We start from the raw sequence: 23,175 nt of genomic DNA on the forward strand, positions 1-23,175 counted from the left end.
TTGAACACAGTATCTATAATCACATGGCTTCTCCCATGTCTCAAAGACACACAACAGTACAGAAAATGCAAATTACTTTTTATAGGATTCAGTGACATTAAACCTCAAAAAAATTTAAATCATTCAGTATTTCAAGTCGAATGAGAATAACATCCTCAAATACTCTACATCCCCATCATCCCTTCCATCAGTTTAGCCTCAGAGAACAATTCTTAACACAGGAGGAAGCTGAGATACAGGAACAACATCTCATGCTGCAACAGTACTAGATATGATTATTACTCCATCTTAAAGTTGTGTTTTATCTGAAAAAGCCCCCTGCTTCCTTTCTTCTACTGATAGCAGGAAGGACAAGTGGGTGCACAGATTGTATGCATTTCTAACAAAACAAAGCAATTCCTTGCTAGGGGGTCACTGGATTTACATGAATGACAAATTCAGATTTCTTTGAGACTCTTTTAATGAGGTCCCATGTGTCCCTTTTATGCACTGAAGATTACTAATTTAAAAAAAAAATAATACAAGTTTAGGTACAGGAGTTTAAGAACAGCAATAAGGACAGCTGTGTGTTTTATATCTACTTTAACTGAATGATAAACAGAAGGATCTGGCTTGGAGGGGCATTTGATCAGAACACCAACATGTAATGTTAAGACTATGTAGTTTTATCAATACAGTATACCATCTAATTTCTGGCAAAGGGAGAGCAAATGTGGGCCTGCCTGGCATCACAGACAATGAGATATGAATATAAAACAGTTGTATTGCATCAAGGGAGTTACCTGCTAATCAGCAGTTAAGTAAGAATGGCCAGCTTTCCCCTACCAGGACCAAAAACCCCAGACACATCTTTATTTGCCCATGGTACAAGACTACTAGCCAGCATTAAGAATGAGAAGCTCATGACATAAGTAATTTATTCCAGTGGATGTGAAGTCTACTACATAAATTCCAGAAACAGAGAACTTCAAATCAAGGTTGCTATCACTATCCCTTGCTGAAATGGGATTTCTGAAGCATTGATGTGACTACTAAGAGATTCAAATATTGAAAATTCAATGTGTTTCGTATTCTTTTCATGGGTATGGCAAGCACCATTAAACCTTCTGAGGAGCCATTCTTGCATTCCAACATGGATGGTCCATCTGAAATCTAATCATAACTGTACCACTAACATGCTTCCTAGCTTTGTAGCTCTGTAAATAGGGAGTAACTGCTGTTTGTAACAGGCCACAGGTTTTGCATTAAGCTAACAAGACAGGCTTCGGGACCTGTTGGGCTTTGCCTCTGCTTGTCTTGGTCTGCCTGAAGAGTTGTTTTTGCATGCAATAGCAATTATCTAATTACCAGATCTCTATTACCTACTTTGTTTTAACTTTTCATTAGCTCTGCATAACTGTGTGATGTAATGTCTATACTGATATATATTTTGTAACTAATGGGTATTTGTAACATGTAGTTACGGTGGATAGCGTGACCTAGTAGACCCCTTAATAAAACACACCACAGAGAAGTATCAGCAGCTTTGAAAGAACCATCAGAGGACAGTACCGGAGCCCAGGGGCTATGAACAACTCCCTGTTGGCCAATTACTGATCATCAAAGGAATGCAACCTCAGGGGCAAAGTAGGTCAAGTCATTCTTGACAAGCCTTAGAGGTAGCAAAGAGAACAAAAACCAAGCATCCAACATACGTAAAACACACACTACATAGCAAATTCAGATGCAATATGGACTTGCAGAGCAACAAATAATAAGCAAGGTGTAGAGCCTGTTAGCAAACACAAAAATGATACCAACCACATCCTAAAGTGAAAAGGAAGAAACCATCAATATCAACGTCTGTCTTCTGTCAAAGGACTTAGGATACTGACCAGTTGCTGTAAAGCCACCTCCAGGCTGAAACCATCAACCTTAACACATAGAGGGGCAGCGGGAGGGCAAACCTAACATGAGAGAAAGGGGGAGACTAAAAAGTTTGTGTATTTAAGTTCCCTGCACATAATTTAAACTATTTGACAAGGCTGTTATCACTGTTATAACCATTAAGACTGTAATTAGACTAAGAATAAACTCGGCTTTGCATAAATGGTGTATTCACTTTTGCCTGTAACAGTATTATGAGTGTTAACAAACTGGTGGCAGTCCAAGAAGTCTATTCAACTTGATAATTTTTTTAAATCTAAAAAAAAAGAAATCATGACTCTCTGCTGTTATTGTGATGAAGACTTTACCATTATCAACAAAGTTATATTAATCTGATTTACCACCAGTACCTTTGAATTCAGAGTTATGAGATTAAATCAAAAAATGTGAAACAAAAGTCCAGACACTGTTGGTAAAAAAAATCTTCAAATCCTACACACTTAGATGTCTTGGTTCAAAATATACATGGACTAATAAGTAAATCTACACATTTCTTGAAAGCATACCAAATGCAGGAAAGGATGTATGCTGAGGGGGGCCGGGGGAGAAAGTTAAGCTTGAGTAGAAGTATGAATACTCATGTGCATTAATGATATAAAGAACCCGAACTGACAAAAATATTGGTTAGTTTTCTGTTTGATGTCTGTTCTCTACCACGTGTATTTCTAGTAGTGAGTACCAGTGGCAAAGACAATTGTCAAGAAATGTAGAGGGACTCAGAATACAGAATGAAGAAGTGCAAAGCACTTTTCAACTTACAGAAGAAAAAGAACTATGGTGCATTTTCCTATTTATGGTTCAGAAAATATTTTAAAGATGATTTTTTTATTTGCAAATGAATCTCTTCAGCACAATATTAAAAAAAGTCTTAAGTCTCCAGAAAAGAGGGAACAAATGTTTATTTCAGAGACTTAAAGGTGGCCTTTGGAAAAAACAATAGTAAGGCATAGTGACTATTATCCTGACCTCTTGGAAGACTTTTTCCTCTGTCATGAAACTGTCCTCCATATCTAAGCTGTCTTTGTTATCACGTGGTATCAGCAGAGACCCATGAACGTCCTGGCCTCCCCAGTTGTGATTATACTGCAATTACACTCATCTAATATGGAAGATGTAGACAGGACTGTAAAATGGAAATCTCTTTAGAATGGAGACCTAGGACAATAATGAAGAGAGCTACTCAAAAGCTTTAAAATTTGATTCTGAGTATTTGGATATTTTCATAAAGGTCTGGAAATTGTTGGAAGGCAAAGACTGACATTTTAAATTTTTATTTTATTTATTTATTTTATTTTTCCATAGAGCTCCCAGCTTCCATTTTCATACCATTTTCATAAAAGAATCAAAACCAGACTTCTTATTCATAGTGTGCCATTTCAATGCTGGAATGAAGAAAAGTGACAGAAAGGAATCCTCATATGCAACAAGTCAAGGGGAATATCGTAAATCATAAGGTAAGGAATGAGCATGAGGCCCGAATCAGATAGAGCTACTCCCACATCTGCAGGTCGGCAGCCACTGGCCCTCAGATCAGCAGAGGAGGGAGGGGAAGTTCTGCTCCAACACTTCTCAGCCCAAACCAATCCCATTAAAGACTTAGGCAGAGGTGAGCGAAAACTGGTTTCCCCTTCTTTGACAAAAAGGGTGAAACTATTTACCTCACTTGTTATGTTTTGAAGACCTAACATGTAATCATTTTTACAAACAAAAAAACTGTCCAGGAAGTTAAAAATTTTAGGTAGTGGGAAGAAGAGAATGGTAATAGAAGCCTTAGCACAATTCAGATGTAGTTTCCTTAGTTCAAGACCTTACTGTGATGACAACCAGGTGGTTAACTATGAAGCTGTAGGATGTGCTAGTATAGGTAAAAGGGCATTCATCATACACTATCAGCTGTTTCATTTGCTTCTTCCTCACCAATACATACTCTCCAGATTTATTTGTAATTTTGAATCCATTTCAAAAATGCTCTGAATTTAAAAAATGTGTTGAGAACTCTTTCCTCTAAATTTGGAATATTTTAACATTAATTACAATACTTTAAATCCTTGAATATGTAGTGTTCTGCCCTAAACACAGTTTAAGGGTAAGAAAATGGGGACATCATAATTCAGAAAGTCGGGAAGATGCTCTTCCAGTACAACAGACCTTACAGTTATTTCTCCTTGGTTCCTGATGTAAAAATAACAGCATTGTTATTAAACAAGCTATTTAAGATAAACTATGTTTCCTAATGCTGCCTTTTGTCCAATCTGCCTGCGTAACCTGGAATACTGCCAATATAATGATTAAAAGTCCTGTTATGCAATATTTTCAATTATAGTTGGGACTGTACAGGACTTACAGTGACTGAGATGCAAATTTTATTGGCGTTAATTCATAGAAGGCATTCATGCTTTGCTGCTTTTGATGAATGAAACAATCCCAAGCTCATGCAATGATTGGTACTATTCAAAATAAGAGAAATGGGAACAATACTGTGAACTAAGCCACTAACTGAAACAGGTAAAGCAATTCTTTTTCTAAATCACCTCTCTACAACAAAATGGCTTTCAGGGAACCTAGATGAATGTGCGTTCTCCAAAGAAGAGCCTGACCCCAGCATGAATTATAGTGATTCGGTCAAATCAAAGCTAAAAAACCCTTTTAAACTTTTAAACACCAGTTTCATAGCCTTCTCCTTCAGTATCCTTTACCTCGGGCAGCCACCCAGACAAACCTGGATTAAGCTACTCCCCAGAATGTAAGTATCTGTTGTTCACTCCTGATATGGCTGTGCTCTTGACTCTCACTAAAAGCTTACAATATGCTCAACTATCATGTACATCCTGAACATACACACATTTAAAAAATATCTGTTTATAACCCCAAATATGTCACAGATATAACTGTGTATATGGATACATACCTTCTTTAACTTCAACACTAAGCTGAAAGTTAGACTCCGTGCTTAGATTTTAATTGGAAAGTTTTAGAGGTGGCCTTTAAAGGCCTCTCTGCTTTTGTAAGGTTAAAAAAAAAAAAGTCTTCTGACATAGTATAAACTCTGCAGAGCTAAACCTTCAAGTTTTCTATCATAGCATAACTATACCACTTCCTCACATCCAGCAAACTATACCGTTTGTACCATACACTTAAAAATACATAGACATATGGTTTGTTAAATTTAATTAATGGAATCAAATAAGCATGCATCCATTTATGAAAACTCTTTCTTTATGAACTTGTATAATCTCTTCACCACTTAAAAAAACCAACAAACAAACCACAGGGCACTTAACATTTTTCCAAGGAAAATGTAGGGAAGGAATCAATTGCAACAGCTTTGTATTCAAAATAATCTGTGAAGCATCAAAGTTATGTTTGTTGGCGTCTGTGCTCCAGCTGTGGGGTTTGGAGCTTTTTATTTTTTTAATCACGTTCCTTATTCCAAGGAGTCTGTACTTGATTTTGTGCATTTACAGAGTTGAAAAGTGAACTCATCGGGGACCGTTCACACTCCCACAGCCTTTAATGGCGTTTCACTAAAAGAACATGGCAACTTTAAAGCTTCACAGGACGTCTATTTTACTGGATCTTGGTAAGTGACAATTTTACAGTATAAAGCTAGATTTGAATAAAAATCTTGGTTATATTTATCGAACAGTGTAGAGAGAGAGAGATGCCTAAAAAGATAATGAAACCAGCCAACAAACCAAACCCCCAATTTATTAAAAAAAATCTCTGATGGAAATATTATCCAATTCTTTGATTGTTGGGAATCCATTTATGAACAAGTCCTTATCGTTTTTAAAAAGCAGTCAGAATGACAGAAAGTCTGAGACTGACCCTGACACCCCCGAAACCAGAGGAAGGCTAAATTGACTTCAATACCTTTTGGATGAGGCTCTGTTTTAGCAGTGACCATCAAGCACTAAAATCACTTTGTGTGTCAGTTTGTGATGCCATACGAAATACAACATGATTTTGAAGCAGCAACAGAAACCAAATGGTGTACTTTCTCCATGACTTTCAAAAATCATGGATTCTGAGTCCTCTTGCTTGACCTCTTGTAGCCACCATAAGCTTATCAAGGTGCAAGTGTGTGGAAGGGGGTGTTTTGGGGTTTTTAAGTGTGATATAGTTATTGCCCAGTTCAGTAGTTCTGAAAAGTCCCCTGCAAGAACTCACCTTTTGCCTTGACTAAGCAGACTAGATTCCTGGTTTAGGTGGCCAAGGTTAAGAAATATGAACACAGTGACAAAAACGACTGTATTTTGGCCAACTATTTTTTTTGAGAGAAACATAAAAGAATTTTCTTTGCTGCTTTCTGCTCTCTTGAGAGGTGACTCCACTCAAGAGAAGAGTACTAAGGGACCAGTCCCTGACCTCTTCTCTGCAGTACAAATGAACAAAGAAGAAAGCTGAGTTCAGTACAGCTATTGATGAGGAATCTGAATCAGGGACATGAACCAGCAGAATGCTATAGGAGGGAAGCTCATCATGGGCACTGTATTAGAGGCAGAGAGCAAATGCTTGCTGTCAATCAAGAAATCTGAGGAAGGGCCAAAAGAAATCATCCGAACTAAACAGTAGGGAGAGAAAAGTCATTAAAAGCATGAAGCCACTTTTCAAAAAGCTGAAGTCATGTACAAACGAAAACTAAATGGAAAGAATAATGAATTCTGGCATATTAAATGTAGAGAGGCCAGAAAAGAATTCAAGAAGGAACTTCAAAAGGGATAAACACGAAAACTCAATCCTGTTTCAAGCACATCAGGGACAGAACGATTGCTATAGGCCCAATATATTATGAAGACATACAAGAGGTGTTTAGAAATGGCAAGACCACAGCAGGCTATGTTAGTTGAAGACATTATGGAACAAATAAACAAAATGAACAAAAAATGTCACCAAAGATTATAACTAAGGAAACAGAAATAAGTAAACTGATACTAGTGGCACATAGCTTTTTGCTTAAAATTACCTTCCTTTCTGAGGCCTGGAAGATGGTAAATGTGACACGATTTTTAAAAATACTTCAGGAAGTTCAGGGGAACTATGAAACAATAAGCCTGATATCTAAATTGGGCAAAGAAGGGGAAATCATAGTAAAGCATGAAATTAGTGGCCACCTGAACAAATATGACCTACTGGAGAACAAAATTATATAACCTATTTTTTATAAAAGGAAGCCATGAACCGATCAGAGATTGATTCTGAAGGAGTCAACAAACATTTATACAAGAGGTAAGTGGATACAGTTTACTTCAAATTCAAGAAGACATTTCACAATGTCTCTCAAAGTCTCTTAAGGAAACTTGCAGCCACAAGCTAAAAGAAAAGCTATTATCCTTTCACAGATAATTACCTGCTTAAAAGATGGGAAATGGAAGAGGGGAATAAATGGTCAGTTTTCACAATGGAAGGTGTCCAACACAGTCTGTGCTGGGTTAAACATATTCAACAGCATGGGAAGTACTGTTGTATCTAAAATACCACCTACTTTCAGAAAAACACTCTGAAGGGGGTACTGCAGGGGAAAAGGGAAAGTCTAAGTAGATAAATATGAAAGTACACACTCTGTATCAAGCTGGTACTGCAGGCAGAATGCAGTTCTAGGAACTAAACTCATCAATAAATTTCCCCCAAATAATCCAGGGTGCCTGCCTTGTCAAAGGCAAAAGATTAATAGTCCATTTTCATCTCTATTTGTCTGACTATTTTAGGCAAAGCCCTTCTGTGACTTTACCAAAGCCAAATACTTTTTCTAAAATCTTGCACTCTCGTGACTTAAATTTTTCTCTCTTCTCCACATTTCACCCTACTTGTCTTCCACAACGCTGGAAATTCTGCTCACATATATTATTTTTCCTATGGAGTTTAAGGCAATGTAAGTTAGTTTTTCTTGACATTTTGGGACTATCATGGAAAGTCAGATTTGACTTTATGGTTAGGGCATCTCATAGTGTTATACTTCAGTTTTACTTAGAAAACCAACCAGTAAATAAAACACCAATCATTCCCAAAACAAAAGAAAGAAGTGAAAACATTTCCCTAACTAAAGACACCAAAAGAGACTGCATTCTTTACTTTTTTCAAAATTATATTTATATGATCCCCAGCAAGGTTTTTGATGGATAAATTTCTATAATCCATCATTTGCTTTTTTCCTCGCATTCTGTATAATGGATCATTTTTATACTTCATACTGAATTGCTGATACTAGATTTCACTGTATGTCTAATATTCCTTTTATCCCTCCATTTCAGATGAAGGTTATATGCACTGATATTACTTCTTTTTCTAAGTACTTTAAAACCCCTTTAACAAAATATCCATGCTGCCTAGCTATCTCACACAAATGATTCAATATGTGAACGGGGATTCTGGATCAGCTTTTCAGTAGGGATGGGACACATAAATGAACTACTTTTAATAGGGAGCTTAGTGAATTTGCAAAGAGGGTTATGTGCTCCTATGTGAAAGCATATAGTATAATTCTAGTTTTGTGAACGACTGCCTGAAAATTTTTGAAACTTCTGACTGAATCTCTTTTCATGCTTTAAATAGAGTGAACGTACTTCATTTCAGATTAAAGCAGGATTATAGGTCTTGGTTTTCTAGACAGAGTAACAGCCAGATACACTCTCTGGACTTCTGCTGGCTGATGTCATTCAGGGCTGAAAAAGACTTAGCTAAGTCAGGCAACGCCGAGAGATGTGAGTCTATTGACTAACACTCATGTTTTTCATATAGCTTGTGTTGATTGGAATGAGGACAGAATAAACTCAGCTGTGGGAAATAAAATTTTTGCTAGTAAGAGGTACATCCACAGTGCTATGGCATTACCAGAACAGTAAATTGGCAGAGCCACACTGTCCGAGCTCCCACGATGAAGATCTGAGCCGTATACTATGTCCTCACAAGCACCAACATGTAAATGGTCTTTTGTTGGGATCACCCTGCAAGGGCTCGACCTTAAGGAGAAGGAGCTGTGGCGTTGATCTGCATGGCTCGACCTTAAGGAGAAGGAGCTGTGGCACTGAGAAGCTGGTAAACAGCTGGATATCTGCACGGCTCGGCCTTGAGGAGAAGGAGCTGTGATAAACAACTAAGAAGAAGCGAGGAAAACAGGAACACCTGCAAGCAACAATCCTGAGTGTGTGAGGGGCGCGTGGACAGCGCGTGATATTTTGTATATAGCCTATTGTAATAGTGTGTGTAACAAGTTGTAACCAATCATGAGTGTGTGCGCAGTGACTAAGCGAAAATTATGATATATATTGGAGTCAGACAAGACAATAAAGGGCTTCGGAATATAACTCTCATAGAGTTGTGAAGTCCATCCTTCTCCCGCAGTCTTTTATAAAGAATGTTGGAATCTGAATACATCAAACCTTCAAAAATAACCTTAATGTACTAAAAATGGGGTTGCTTGTGAGTAAAGGAGCAATCACATAGAAGAGTCTTGTGTTGAGCACTGTGCAGATGTTGGCTACCTAACAGTCTCGTATCTGGGCTGGCAATTCAGCCCACCTAATTGGCAAAGTAGCTGTAGTGCTGTAGGATCTAGGAAGAGATTGAAGTTTCCTTTTCCTCTCTAATCCATGAAGGAACTGAGAGGTTCAGGCACCATCTCTGACACAGCCTGCTTCTCCTCAATACTTGCACATCCTCCTAGCTGGCATGTTGTGGAAGAAATGCTGCCGCACAGCAAGATGAGCTGCACAAAGAGCTGGCAGTGAGGGCACCCTGAGCTAGGGACCGTGATGGCATTTAGGATCTCCCAGTGCTATCCTATGCACTATCCTATCTCCTATTTGGAGATTAATATGTCAAGCTGTAACTTGCAAGTTTTCTCCTGCATCCTAGAGGGAATCAATGGGGTTTCATCAGTTTGTACCAGCTGAGGTCAACTCCTCTTCATTTTAAATGCGAGTAAACTGCTAACAGAGTTAGCATGTCAACTCTACTGTTTCTTTTCCACTTTTCCTTCTGGGCATTGATTCAAAGCCCAAAGAGATCAAAGTGAGTCTGTCCTTCCTCTGAATCAGATAGCTGAAAAATAAAGGTATAGTCTACAGCTGCTTTTCTCCATCTAGAGCCTCTCTGACAAAGCAAAGCCAGAACTGCATTTTGGGGCTGACCTATTTCTGGGCCACTCCCAATCTGCATAGGGGCTTCACCAATTTCAAACAAAAGATAAATCAACTCCTTTATCTTCACAGAGTAGTAAATGCTTCACTGATCTCTCACAGTAGAAATTGTTATAAGTAACAAAGTTGGAGATTTTCATAATGTAAACAGAAAGGCCTATTTTTAGGACTTAAAATTCATTCACCTTTCTGATGTTTCAGATGATGTAACAAGTATCGCTGAATGAGGAAAAACTCTGTTCTGGAATCTGCAGGATTAATCATTTAACTTTCAGCTGCATTTCTCTGGCAAAAAAGACATATGCTATGTGATGCTGCTTTCAGGTACCATAAGGGGTCCTATAGGGGGACTGTGCAACTACGTCCTGCCCTTCAAAGCTGCAAGGACAAATCACTGTCTGTGCTGGTAAATGAGCTCAGTGTTTGCATGATCTTATACTCTCAGACAGAGAATGAAGAATACAATCCCATTTACTGGAGTACTCAGGCCTAAATATTATTATTTCAGAATGCTGCAATAGACTGAGTCACAACATCCTGAAGATGATACAAAGTAAGTTTAAACAAACACAATGAAAAAGCACATTTGCCTTTTTTAAGGCTTGTGAACATGTTTGTTCAACATGAATGTCAGAGGCTTTGAATAACTTAATGCCTTTGATTTGGTGGCTGTAGTATTAGTGCAGAAGTCATCTAAGCCAACAATTGAATGTGGAAGGGACGAGGGAACCAACCCAGGAGGAAAAAAAAGGATAGCTTTAATAACTCCATCAATAAATATTCCAATTTGTTTTTTTAAATGATGCCCCAACCTGATATAACCTGGGTAAGAATAGGGCTGCCTAACACTATTTTCAATGAGAAGAAAAATCCTACCACAGCCTAATAAATGAAAGATTACTATAATGCTCTGAAACTAAGTGAAAACAAAAGCTGGCAGATAAATATCATTAATTTGGATGGAGTTCCATTTAATTGCACTCGGATGGCTAAGGACTGATGCCAGTTAGCTCAGCTAACAAATCAGTCTCGCACTCTTCACCAGTTACTGCAGTAGTGAAGCTATAATGGCAACAGTGCATATTACTTATTCAGGCTTCATCCAGCCCTCCATTTACTGAGGTCAAAGTGAAAAACACTGAAACAAAACTCTGCTTTGTGTAAACCACCAGCTCTACATGTGAGCACACTTTTTGGTATAAAATGTGTAAACACAATTTTAACTACAGGTGGCTAAACCTAAAAGGAACAGAATAAATCAGAGGTACCATTTGTTGTAAGCTGATTTAACACTCTCTCACAAAGAGGAACACTGGAAATGCCATTCCAGATCAGACAGGCTGTCCCTGGTTATTGTCAAAGAATGGCACAGAAATAAGCGGAATGCCCAAAGCACAGCTCTCTAATTCTGTTGTTAATATTCAGAAAAAAATTTAAAACTTTAAAATGTGATTTACTATGCTACCTAAAATGTAATTTTTTTTTTCTCTGTTATAATTCTAGTTCAACCTGATATTCTGCACAATTTTAGTTGTGTGGAGTTTTTTTGATTCTTAAGATTTAAGCCTCAACAACTTCTTGCAACAAGTTGCATAACAATGCCCTGGATAGAAATTATTTCCCTTAATTAGCTTCATATTCCTTAAAATTCAGTATATTACAATACAGAGTGCACAGAAATCCCAGTGTTCCCTCTCTAAACCTATCATTAATTTATGCATTAGTCCTTCATACACTAGAACTCTGACTACTCTAATTTATCAGAATCCCAGTCTTTTGTCTGTCTTTGGGCTATTTTCCAGGGCTCAGCCCACTTCCACCACTTGCCATATCCTTTAAGAATAGTAATAGTGGCTGCAGAACAATTTTATGTAACAGCTCTATCATGTTTCTGAGGTCATTTTCAATGCCGCGCTTCATGCACCCTTTTTTCCCCTCTTGATTACAATTGCACAATGACTTAAGGTTGTTACTGAGCTGCCTACAGTAAAATTAAGGTTTTTGCATGTTAAATGCTAAAGCTGAATCTACATTTTTCACTGCTGCACAACTTTTTTGGCTTATAGCCAGTATCGTAAACAACTCACACACCAGGGTCATTCTCCTGTCTTGTTCCTCACTGTGCTTCAAGGTGAGAGGAGGAGTTTCTGTAATTTTATGTTAAGTTCATGACTTTGCAATTATGATACAACTCACTTCTATCACTTCAGCTCTCAAAGACATCTAGTGCCTCCTATATGACATGCAAATCAACCTTCGTACTGATGATGCCACACAACTTCAGGGCACCAGCAAATGTAATACGAATTTGTCTACCAAAATTACTAAGAACGCTAATAAGTAAGATCTATCTAAAGTCATTACTTCAGGAAATCTAGAGTAACCTCCCCGTAACTTGACATTTGCCATTCCAGGACAACCCACTGGTACGTCCAGTTAGCTAGTATATCACTTTAATGACTACCTTTTTTGTAACATCGTGTCACAAATTTAATACCATATACTTAGAAGCTGCTCCATTTTGATAGTCAGAAACTCGTTATCTTCTTGGAAGAACACCACCAGAAAGTGGTCTATATTGGTAATATCTTAAAGAATTGCACTCTGCTTTCCATTCACATCTGAATTATTGTTTACCCTAAAGTTGTTCAGCATTTTGAAAATCAGAGATCAGGTGAAACAGCCCATCTCTACCCGCATCACTTTTTTCTTTTCCTTAAATTTGGATTAAAAAAGGCTTGCTACCTTTTTTTCCTTTCTAAAAACAAAACAAAAGAAAAATATATTAAATATAACTCTAGTCTTTCCAGTACCCAGTACAGAGATTACTTTCTTCCCTTCCAAACTGTCTGTAGAGTCTATTACATTTACCGTTTATAAATTGGTGCATTTCTACAGTGTAGTAATTACTATAACCAACTGTCATATGTTGGGTTTTAGCCAGGTGCTTTCAGGGCTCGAAGGATTATTTTGCATATGCAAAATTGTCTACATAGTCTGTTATCTTATTCCTTACCTTCTTTTTGGCACCTGAAACTGGTTGCAACTGAAGACGGGACCCTTACTGGGCTGAGCCAGGGCTCTGAGACTGTACAGAAAATACTAGATGGACTACTAGACAACTGTCTGGTGTATCCTACTCCCCGGATTGCTAGATGGAGAATAGAAAGAAACTTCCTCCCAGAACGGACTAGTAAAAACACTGGATGTTACATCTGTTCTTTTTTTGGCTTAAATCTCCTCAAAATAGATTTCAAATACCACAAAATTACCCACTCCCTGAGTCTGCTGAAATCTCTGTAATTTTTTTTACAGTTCTCCCTGTTTATGTCAGTTCTGATTTCATGGAAATACTACTTATGTATCAAAGAAAGCTACATTACACATACTAAATAAGTAGATCTATAAGCACTGGAACTAATGAAGCCTGATTTCCTATAAATTTGTATTTCAAGTTTTTTAAATTTTTCCATCTCTCGTTTCCCTTTCCCGTATCTCCTGCCAGCAGAACTTAGCAATCCTACTGCTAAAAATTAAAAGACATGCAGTGGCTAGTTCACAAGCTATGTGCGTGCTAACACATTGACCAGCACCTGATGCCACTTGGGAGAAAATAAGGGACTCAGCTGCAACTCTGTCTCTCATGGTGGGAACTAATTTAGGTTTTTGTCCTTTATTGAGCCACTGTGTTTCATGCAACTTGTGGCAATTCCATGTATGGGAATGGTATGGGTTCCTACCCATAAGGGCAGAAGGGTAAGAATACTTGACAGACTACAATATGATCCTGTAAGTCTTATTACTTTATGAAACTAAGCTAAAACCATGCCGCCTACTTTTTGTTTTGACTTTTAGTGTTCAATGACAGAGTTATAGGTTACTTTCCAGAGGTAACTGAATGTTTTAGGATCACAGCAATGAAAAAATCTCAGTCTGGATAAAGCATGAGTCGCCGGAAAATATCCTCCAGCTTCACTATCGCTCATTAATTCATTCTAAAATTAGTGCAGCACAAAGCCTCAGCACCCAACATCCTTTCTTCCTAAATACCTTTCTCCTTTTTCATTCGTATTCAAAAGCCAGCAGAGTCAAAGGGAAGCAGAAGTTCACGTCTTGTAATGCTGAGCCCTTGAGCCCAGTGCTGTGCCTGGTGGGCACAGAATGAGGGAGGTTTCAGATACTTCTGCTTCCTGTGGTTATCAGATACAGTAAAGATCACAATTAAAACACAGAGCCTCATATAGCCAGGTGTAAGGTAGTACATCCAAGTAACAATACAAGGACTACACCTACAACATGGGAGCCGCTGAAAACTGCAACAAGCTACAATTGCTGTGGCAGGACACACTCTAGTGAACATGGTGTTTTAGGAAACTGTGGGAAATTGTGGATGTAGCAAATTGGGTCTCCTATCTCTGATCAATACAACACCCTAAGCGGATGAAGGCACTTGGCTATCACCTGACCTTGAGGGACACACTGGTTGTTCCCTACGTCCAAAGCCCTGAGAAAGCTTGTGCACAGTTACAGCAAAATTTGTTTCCTATGTATTTTTGAATAAGATTTGGACTTCTGAATCAAATGCACATTATCTGTATCACCGGTACACATATGTCCAAGGCAAAGCTCTTGAACGTGAGAATACTCACTTTGGAGAACCCTTCTAACTAGATCTGAAACAGATTTCAAATCAACTGGCATTGGTCCACAAAAGAAGTTATTGTACATGACTTGTAAATCCCTGAAAGAGCTTCCTATAGGAAACTCAAACCAGGACTGCAGCCAGTGTCACTTGTCACAGGTTGAACTGAATTGCTTGAAGTGGAGTAGTGACAGTTTTCCAGCAGCTGAAGATTAATTTCATAGCTTTAAATTGTTTTTTAAATTACATTCTTCTCAAAAATGGATGCTTCACACTGTGCTGTTTTAAGCAAGAAAGCAAACAACTTGCAGTTTAGCCTCTTCTTCAAAATTAAGTAAATCAAACAGCAAAATGATCACTGGATGTGTAGCTAAAGACTACCTTAAACACCTCACATTTGTATATATATGCACATCAGTTCAATCAGTTTATATTTCACGTTTACCTTGACTATGCATGTCAAGTTGATAACTCACTTTACTGACAAAGATGAGCACCACATGTACATCAATGCGTTAGCGTTTTCCAAAACAATTTCTTGTGATTTTTTTTGTTTGTTTTACCCTCTTTAATTAGTTGGCATTGCTTATAATTGCAATAGCACATGTAGTATCAAAGAAGACAGGCTCTACTTTGCTGAACTTTTAAAACATACAAAACCCATCTAATACTCAACGGAGTTCACATTATAGACAGAAAAAAGGATTGGAAAGGAAACAAGCAAGAAGTAGGCAAATGTCATATAGAAAGTACAATTTTTTGTACCTCATGCTTGTGAGAATACGTATTCTGGTTTTGCAATAGATGATGTATTATTTATTTTTCTTTAACTCAAAGAAGTCAAATGGAAACCTAAAAAAGAACCATAAAAAAGCATAATAACAATCTTCTTTTCTGGTCCCTTTTCTCTAGACTAGGAATTTTGGAGTTTGTTTGGTGAGATGGCAAGTATTTTAAAGGCACACTCTGTCCTTTCGATGGACAAAGTACTTCTGAAAACCTTCCAACTTCAAATTCTCTTTAAAAACTTAATGAAAGAAAACATTTCTGACAGTTGTTTTTCCAAGACTTTTGTTTTTCATCTTGTGTCATAACAGAAACTTTAGAATACAGATAGTTTTTCTTTCCAAAGTTTTGTGTTCAGCACACTTCTGGAACATTGAAATAATAATAAGAAAAGATGAATGCAACACCAGCAATTATTTCTGGGACACAGAATTCCTCCTTTTTTTTTTTATTCCACAGCAAAATCCAACATGCTTTTTATTTTGTTATATGCAAAGTATATACACTTTATCAGTGTCCCATTACGAAAACTGAAATTAATGCATATGTTAGCATGACTGAAATGAGAACACAGACAAATATACATAAAGTATGTCACCCAACTTGAGCCTCAGACTAGATTTCTTATTCTAGCAATAATTCTTAAAAAAAGTTATTTTTTATTACTGGCCTGAGGCAAATTCAACTGAGATTATGCTTCTCAGGGGAAAAGAAGTATTTTCTGAAGCAAATGTACAACTTATCAGAGTACGCTGTAAAATCTGAAGATATTTGTCCTCTGAGTCATATTAGCACAGTCCACAGAATTCCACAGTTCCTTCTCTAGAGCATCTATCACCTGAATGCACAAGAGTAATATCTGTTTTGTGATCCACTTAAGCTTTCTATTACCAGATTTTGCTTTCTCTTAAATTCGTCTGTGATGGTCCTAGCTCTTATTAGACAATTTTAAGCATTCTTTACTAACTTTGATTAACATGAAGATCTTGACAGGTCCTTATGGCTCTAGATTTTTCATTTTGAGCTTCATCTTTTTGACCTTTAGGAGTCTCTGTGGTCTAATTCTCCTATATCATAACAATTTAGGGGTTTCTATATTCAGTGTAAAGCTTTCAGTCCTAAGTCTCCGGCCTTCTATTTTCACATACGGAGTCCACTTCGGCAAGAGAGGCATCTTTAAAATATCATAATGTTTTTCTCTCTCTGGAATATTTGTATGCCTCAAAAGATTTATTATTATTATCATTATTATTTTAAAAGATGGTAAGTTTGCATCTTATATAATTGCAGGAAAATTGCTGCTGAGTTCTGATAAAAAATATTCAAGTGTCTTGGTTGATTTCTGCTGTGAGACAGAAAAAGCCAAAGAACCAGCTGATGAGAAACATGCAAAAAGTGAAACACCGGCAGTAGCCACCTGCTGTGACATTACAGACTGAGAGCAATACAACCACACTAAAAGGAAGGAAAAATGCTCAGTAAAAATTATGTGGGATAAATCATTATGTGGACACAGACAACATGAATATGGTAAAAGCTGCAAAATGAGAACTGCTAAATAGATTAGGATTGGCTATACTGCAGTCTCACAGTCTGACTGCAGTTTGGAAAACAGAAGATGTAGGTTCTCCTATGACATGAAATCTGGTCCCCTGATACTGCTGGCAAACAAGCTGTAAGACTTCCTTTCTTTAGCCTTATAAAAACAGTTGTTGTTTTTTGCCCCCACCCCCCATTGAAAAATGGTTCTAAAAACAAAGAATCAGCATAGTTGAAAGGGGTCTCAAGACAGCATTTATTCCACCCTACACCTCTGATGCATAAAAAAGTCTTTTAATTTCAAGATGAAATGAAGCCTAACATAGTTATTATCTTCTTAAATGAAATGTTCTCCAGCGCTCTATTTACACATTTTTCTTTCCCACTTTTTATGAACACAAGTCCACTTGACAGACCACAGACTCTGAACTATACAGCTGCATAACACCTATGGCAACTCATACCATTCAAATGTTGTGAAAGTTTCCCAGAGTTCATCCTCACTAAAGGTAAAGAAGAAACCTGAAGAATCTCCTTTTAGATTAAAGCTATAGTCTAGTGGTTGAAAGAGAGAACTGGGCATTTAAAACCTTTGGGTTTATTCTCAGCTATGTCTTTAATTCACTCAGTGAAGGTTTGGCTCAGAACATCCTTTACTCCAGGTCTGATATCCAGCAGACAGAGTAGATTACTCCCACCTTCACTGCAACTTTTCCTGAGATTATTTAGCTTTCCAAGTGCTCTGAGATATTCGGAATAAAAGGTTTTAAAAGCAAATTAAATTCAGTGAATATCTTTCACTGCCTAAGTTTAGTATCACTACAACCAGTAAAGATGGGAAATTCATAGTAATAAAGCACAATAATTTCTCCTTTATTCACTATGGTAAAAATCCATAATTCTAATTGTTTTGAAGGATACATATCTACAACAAAAAACCAAAAATTTGACTGAAGCAGAAGAACCTCTGATGAATACAAGTTTTGATATTCCAGCTCCTCATTCATTAGGGTTTTATTAATATCAATATTTGACCCATTCAACAATTACAAGAAGGCATAAAAATATTTCAGATTGTTCTGTCCTACATTAATGAAGCAATCTCTTAGAAGAAAGGTACACTTGTTGACAAGGTCCTGCTATGGCTGCAAAACTTTTGACTCAAGACAGATAACTTCCATGTTCAAATTCACTGAAACTTAAACAGAACACAGACTTCATACCCCAGTCCTTTGTCTTGCAAGTACATCAGTGTTTATAGAGGATTTCTACCTCAGGTTGGTTTCCATTGGTGCCTAAGTGTTAGCAAGATAACTACGTACTCCAAAGCTAAACACTTTTTTGAAACCATCAGTGCTATAATTTTCTAATTAATAAAAAAGCCTGAAAATATTTCCATAGCTGAACTGGTAACTGCTTTGTGACACACCAAAGACAACATGCTAAGACTGGTAATAAACTACAAAAACCAGTAACGTTAATCTCGAATCCGTTATAATTAAGAAATTTTTACACTAAAGATTTTCCTACTTTCCTCATGGAGTTCCCTGAGAAATTAGAGCTATGTATTTTTCATTTTAAACCATGGGAAGATTCTGTGCAAAACAATATACTGCTTTCCTTCACAAACATTAGTATGGGATTATCAGTATGAGACAAAAAACCTTCAGATTGTGCTCTTTTCTGTGCTAGTCAGGAACAACAGACCTAGACCATAGGTCTGCTTTTCTGTGTACCATCAGGAAGAAACAAATATTTTGGAACACTTGGTATAATTTTAAGTTATTAGGTCACTTATTAAAGCTCAACTGAAAGACCAGAACAAACCTGTTGGATGTTTTCAATCTACTGAAAATGCAATTCTACCACCAGGATAAATGTTAAAAAGAGAACAAAACATGGGAAAATGCACAAAAACTTAAAATTAGAGAAAGGTACTAAATGATCCTTTCCTTAGTATTGAATTACTGCCAGTCTAACAAATAGACCACAGATGATGACAAACCTCAGAATTAAGCTTACTCTCTGAAATGAAGGCATGTAAAAATGGGTTTAATATGTGAAAAAATGTATTTTTCTTCTACCTCTTTAATATTCTATAACAAAATTGAGTACATGTTTCATAGTGTGCAACATTAGGCCTGGCCATTAAGCACAAGAGGGCTAAAACCAAGTCTCATTTTTCCTTTGAGCTGTGCTCATTCTTGGTCACTGCGGAGATTAACACCACCATCTGTGATTCACCAGCAGAATCTGTCTTCTGCAGTTTTGGCCACTTCAAATTTTCACCCACGTTATGCTTTCTACCTAATACCCCCTTCAGTGACAATCCACCACTAGAATTCAAATTATCATGAAACAGCACCCCAAGGTTCATCTTCTGATGATGATCACCTACACTTGCTAAAACTGCTTCAGCTTCTCATTGTTCTGCAACAATAGCCTTTCCTCTGGCTTTGACAGTGTTACCCATTCAGGAATACTCACACCGAGGTTATCTTCCCAGTGCACTGCAGTGAAGATGTCACCCTGCTCTCTACGCGTCTCTGCTACGTTTCTTTCACCCATATACTACTATGCATCATCTCATTCACCTTCAAGAAAGCAATGTCCCATTTTGATGTTCCCATCACACGAAACCTACCACCTGTATTTGTTCAGATATAAGAAAAAGCCTCTATATGCTTTTCCGTATGTTTCTCTTCATAAATTGGGTACCCATAAAGAGCTTCTATTCATTAAAAATCATCCCACCTGTAGCTTCAAAGCCTGACAGCTGCTAGGCTGCTGCCGTGCTAAGATCACTATCGCTGTTCAAGCTTACTTCAGCACTTCGTGGTGGTTCCATGTATTCACTTACTGGCTCCTTTTGTATTTAGATTTTAAACTTATCTTTTTCTGTGCTGTACAGGGCCAGATATACTGGAGTCCTGGGCTCATAGCAAGAGTTCCTATGTACTCTAGTGATAAAAATAAAAAACACTAGGAACCTGCAAAGACATGTCCACATCTGCAACAACCTTGCTTCAGGAAGCTCATATTCTAGGTGATATTGTGAAAAAGCTGAATTACATATATTTCTGACTGATAAACTGTGTGAATTTCAGCACACGCAAGCAACACAGAGACAAACACACTCTGGTGACTCACGTTAGGCGTAGAGCATACAGACATGCACAGATGCGCTATGGACACAGGGACATCGATGGCATATGGCTATAGATACTTGCTGAAGGGAAAACTGAGAATTACTTACCACACTGCAGCCAGGACAGTCAGGACCATTTTCACATGTCCGACGCCGTGCCTGGATCCCTCCTCCGCACTGAGCAGTGCAGCGCTCCCATGGACCCCAGCCTGTCCAAAACACATGAGGGGGACACAGCAAATGCTCGTTGCAGTACCTGTGAGAAGAGGCAAACAAGGAGGTAAAGAATCTATTTAGTACCAAGACAACACATCCCCCAAAAGTCCGTCATTTGCATTATTCAGATAGATGTCTGTACAGGGAAATACTTTGTACAAAGGGCCTCTCTCTGTTCATAAAGCACTGAACTAACAGTTGTCACACTGCACAGAATATTTAAACAATTGTTTGCTTTATTCAATGCCTTTATACAATCCATGCCATACAACCACGCGATTGTACTGCGAGCACGTAAGCAAGGTTGACAACTACTTTATGAAAAACAGTTGTGGCTATACATCTGGGGCAGAAGTGAGCTAACCAAATGGAAGGCAACAATTGATGCAGGCAGTCTTTTATCATTCTCCAGCTAAGCATTGATTAGGATCCATCTCTCTCCTCTTCAGAGAGCTAAACCTGTTTTTGCTTTCCACAGTGTCTCCACTTCTATGGCTAAAATAAAAGCTAAAACATTGATTCTAGGCATAAAGAACTGTACTGTTTTCATAATGTTATTGCTTTATCTTTTAAAGAGTGTTTTTAGCTATTATAGTCTTTGAAGGAGCGGGCTGCAAACTGATTCAGAGGTAATTAGGTTCCTGAGGGAAGCAGGAATATTTTACTACTGAGCTGTCACCATTGTAACAAGACATTCAGATGTGTGGGAGGGTCCCAACTTTTAGTGATTTTTTTTCATTTTTTGTGAAAACCTAAGATTCATGATTTTTTGAGCATGCCATCCAATAACTGTAGCTGTAGCATATGCAGCTTAGTAAGGACCCTCTACACAGGTCCAAAGGATTTGGGCCACCAGCAAATATATCTGGGGCTCTTAAAGAGACCAAGCTGTTATTTCAGATAAAGCAAAGCCACAACAGATATTCAGAAAGCAGATGACCTTGAAGGGTGCTCTAATATTGTATGGATGCAGCTGGGTGACTCTTGTTCCAACTACTGAATGTCCTGAATAAAGAAATCAATCTGTTACAATATTTCCTCATTTTTTACACCAGTCATCCAAAATCACAGAATCACAGAACCACTAGGTTGGAAAGGACCTTCAAGATCATCAAGTCCAACCATTAATCCAGCGCCACCATGTCCCCTAAACCATGTCCTGAAGCGCCACATCCACACGTTTTTTGAACACTTCCAGAGATGGCGATTCCACCGCTTCCCTGGGCAGCCTGTTCCAATGCCTGACCACCCTCTCAGTGAAGAAATTTTTCCTAATATCCAATCTAAACCTCCCCTGGTGCAACTTGAGGCCATTTCCTCTTGTCCTATCGCTAGTTACTTGGGAGAAGAGACCAACACCCTCGTTGCCACAACCCCCTTTCAGGTAGTTGTAGAGAGCGATAAGGTCTCCTCTCAGCCTCCTCTTCTCCAGACTAAACAACCCCAGTTCCCTCAGCCGCTCCTCATAAGACTTGTGCTCCACTGTCCTCTTGCTCTTCTAACAAGTTTCCATCACTTCGCACTCTGATGCAATAAAAACTGACTCTAATACTTCATTATTAGAATATATGAATAAATATAACAAATAAATTAACACTTTCTACAAAGAAGAAAGAAATGACGGTATAAACTGTTGTCATTTTCAACAAGAATAACCATAACCACTTTCTTTTTTGCAGAAAGCCCCACAATACACAAGCTCTAATTCTTCATTACCAAAGCATTTGCACGTTCAGAATTCCATGGGAAAAAAATGTTGTTTGTGTATGTTATATGCAACAGTAGGTTTATTACATATGCTGGAGCATATGATTCAGAATTTGTCACTAGGTCTGAGCAACTCCATCAAAATTTAAAAGGTTGGGAGTGCGGTAAATAGGGGAGTGACATTTAGCTTAGTATTTCTGTATAGTTAAGGAAACTATTAACAGCTTGTATGACCTTGTTTGTTGTTTACTAGTAAACCAAGGAAAAAAAAAAACAAACCTTCAATGAATCTGCTATCTCAGAATTTTTCAGTGTGTGATTTGGGTAAATGTTTTCCAACAGTAGCTTATACAGAAACTACCTTTTTTCCATCCTGCACAATCAATATTTGCAATTCACAGTTCTCATTATGCTATCACTAAAGATGCAGAGGAATGTTCTGCGCCTGGATATTCTTCCCCCAAAACTCAAACAGCTGCACATATTCTTTGTCACATGCAGTCATTTATGTTTGTGACAATTTGTCTCCATGATCATTTGTTGACAACATGTACCCAATGAAACACAGACCTAACACCACCATTTATTTAGTCAAATAAGTACATATTTTGCATAATTTCTTTAGTTCTTAATGGAGATGTGCGAAGTTCATTTGGGACACGCACACAGGATAAAGCAAGTCTGCCATGAAGTTGACAGTTACCAACATTCAGCCATGCAAAGAGTAAAATTAAGGGTGGGACTCATCTCACCTTAAAATCTAGGCATGTACAGTATAGCTGTCTATAAATGAAGTAGGTGTCTAAACTTGAGCAATAGTTCATGGAAAGAAACAGCTCTTTTAAAAACATGATTTATGTCACCCTAAAGCAAATGCCTAATGTAGGTCTCTCCTGGTTTTGGGTGGGATAGAGTTAATTTTCTTCCTAGTAGCTGGTACAGTGCTTTGTGTTGGATTTAGTATGAGAATAATGTTGATAACACACTGATGTTTCAGTTGTTGCTAAATAGCGCCTACAGTAAGTCAAGGGCTTTTCAGCTTCCCATGCTCTGCCAGTGAGGAGGTACACAAG

At 37.8% G+C, this 23,175-nt stretch overlaps 1 protein-coding gene across 1 annotated transcript in view; it reads right to left on the reverse strand.

Moving 5' to 3' along the window:
* SEMA5A (semaphorin 5A) overlaps window positions 1-23,175 on the reverse strand; it is a gene marked incomplete at both ends in the record, with an annotated part of 362,797 nt that overhangs the window by 55,123 nt on the left and 284,499 nt on the right. Inside the window, 1 exon segment of the mRNA XM_082015378.1 lies at window positions 20,288-20,435. Within this exon segment, the coding sequence (XP_081871504.1) occupies window positions 20,288-20,435 (148 nt within the window).

The sequence above is a fragment of the Phaethon aethereus genome (genome assembly GCF_964289735.1).
Source record: "Phaethon aethereus genome assembly, chromosome: 2".
NCBI classification, from domain to species: Eukaryota; Metazoa; Chordata; class Aves; order Phaethontiformes; family Phaethontidae; genus Phaethon; species Phaethon aethereus.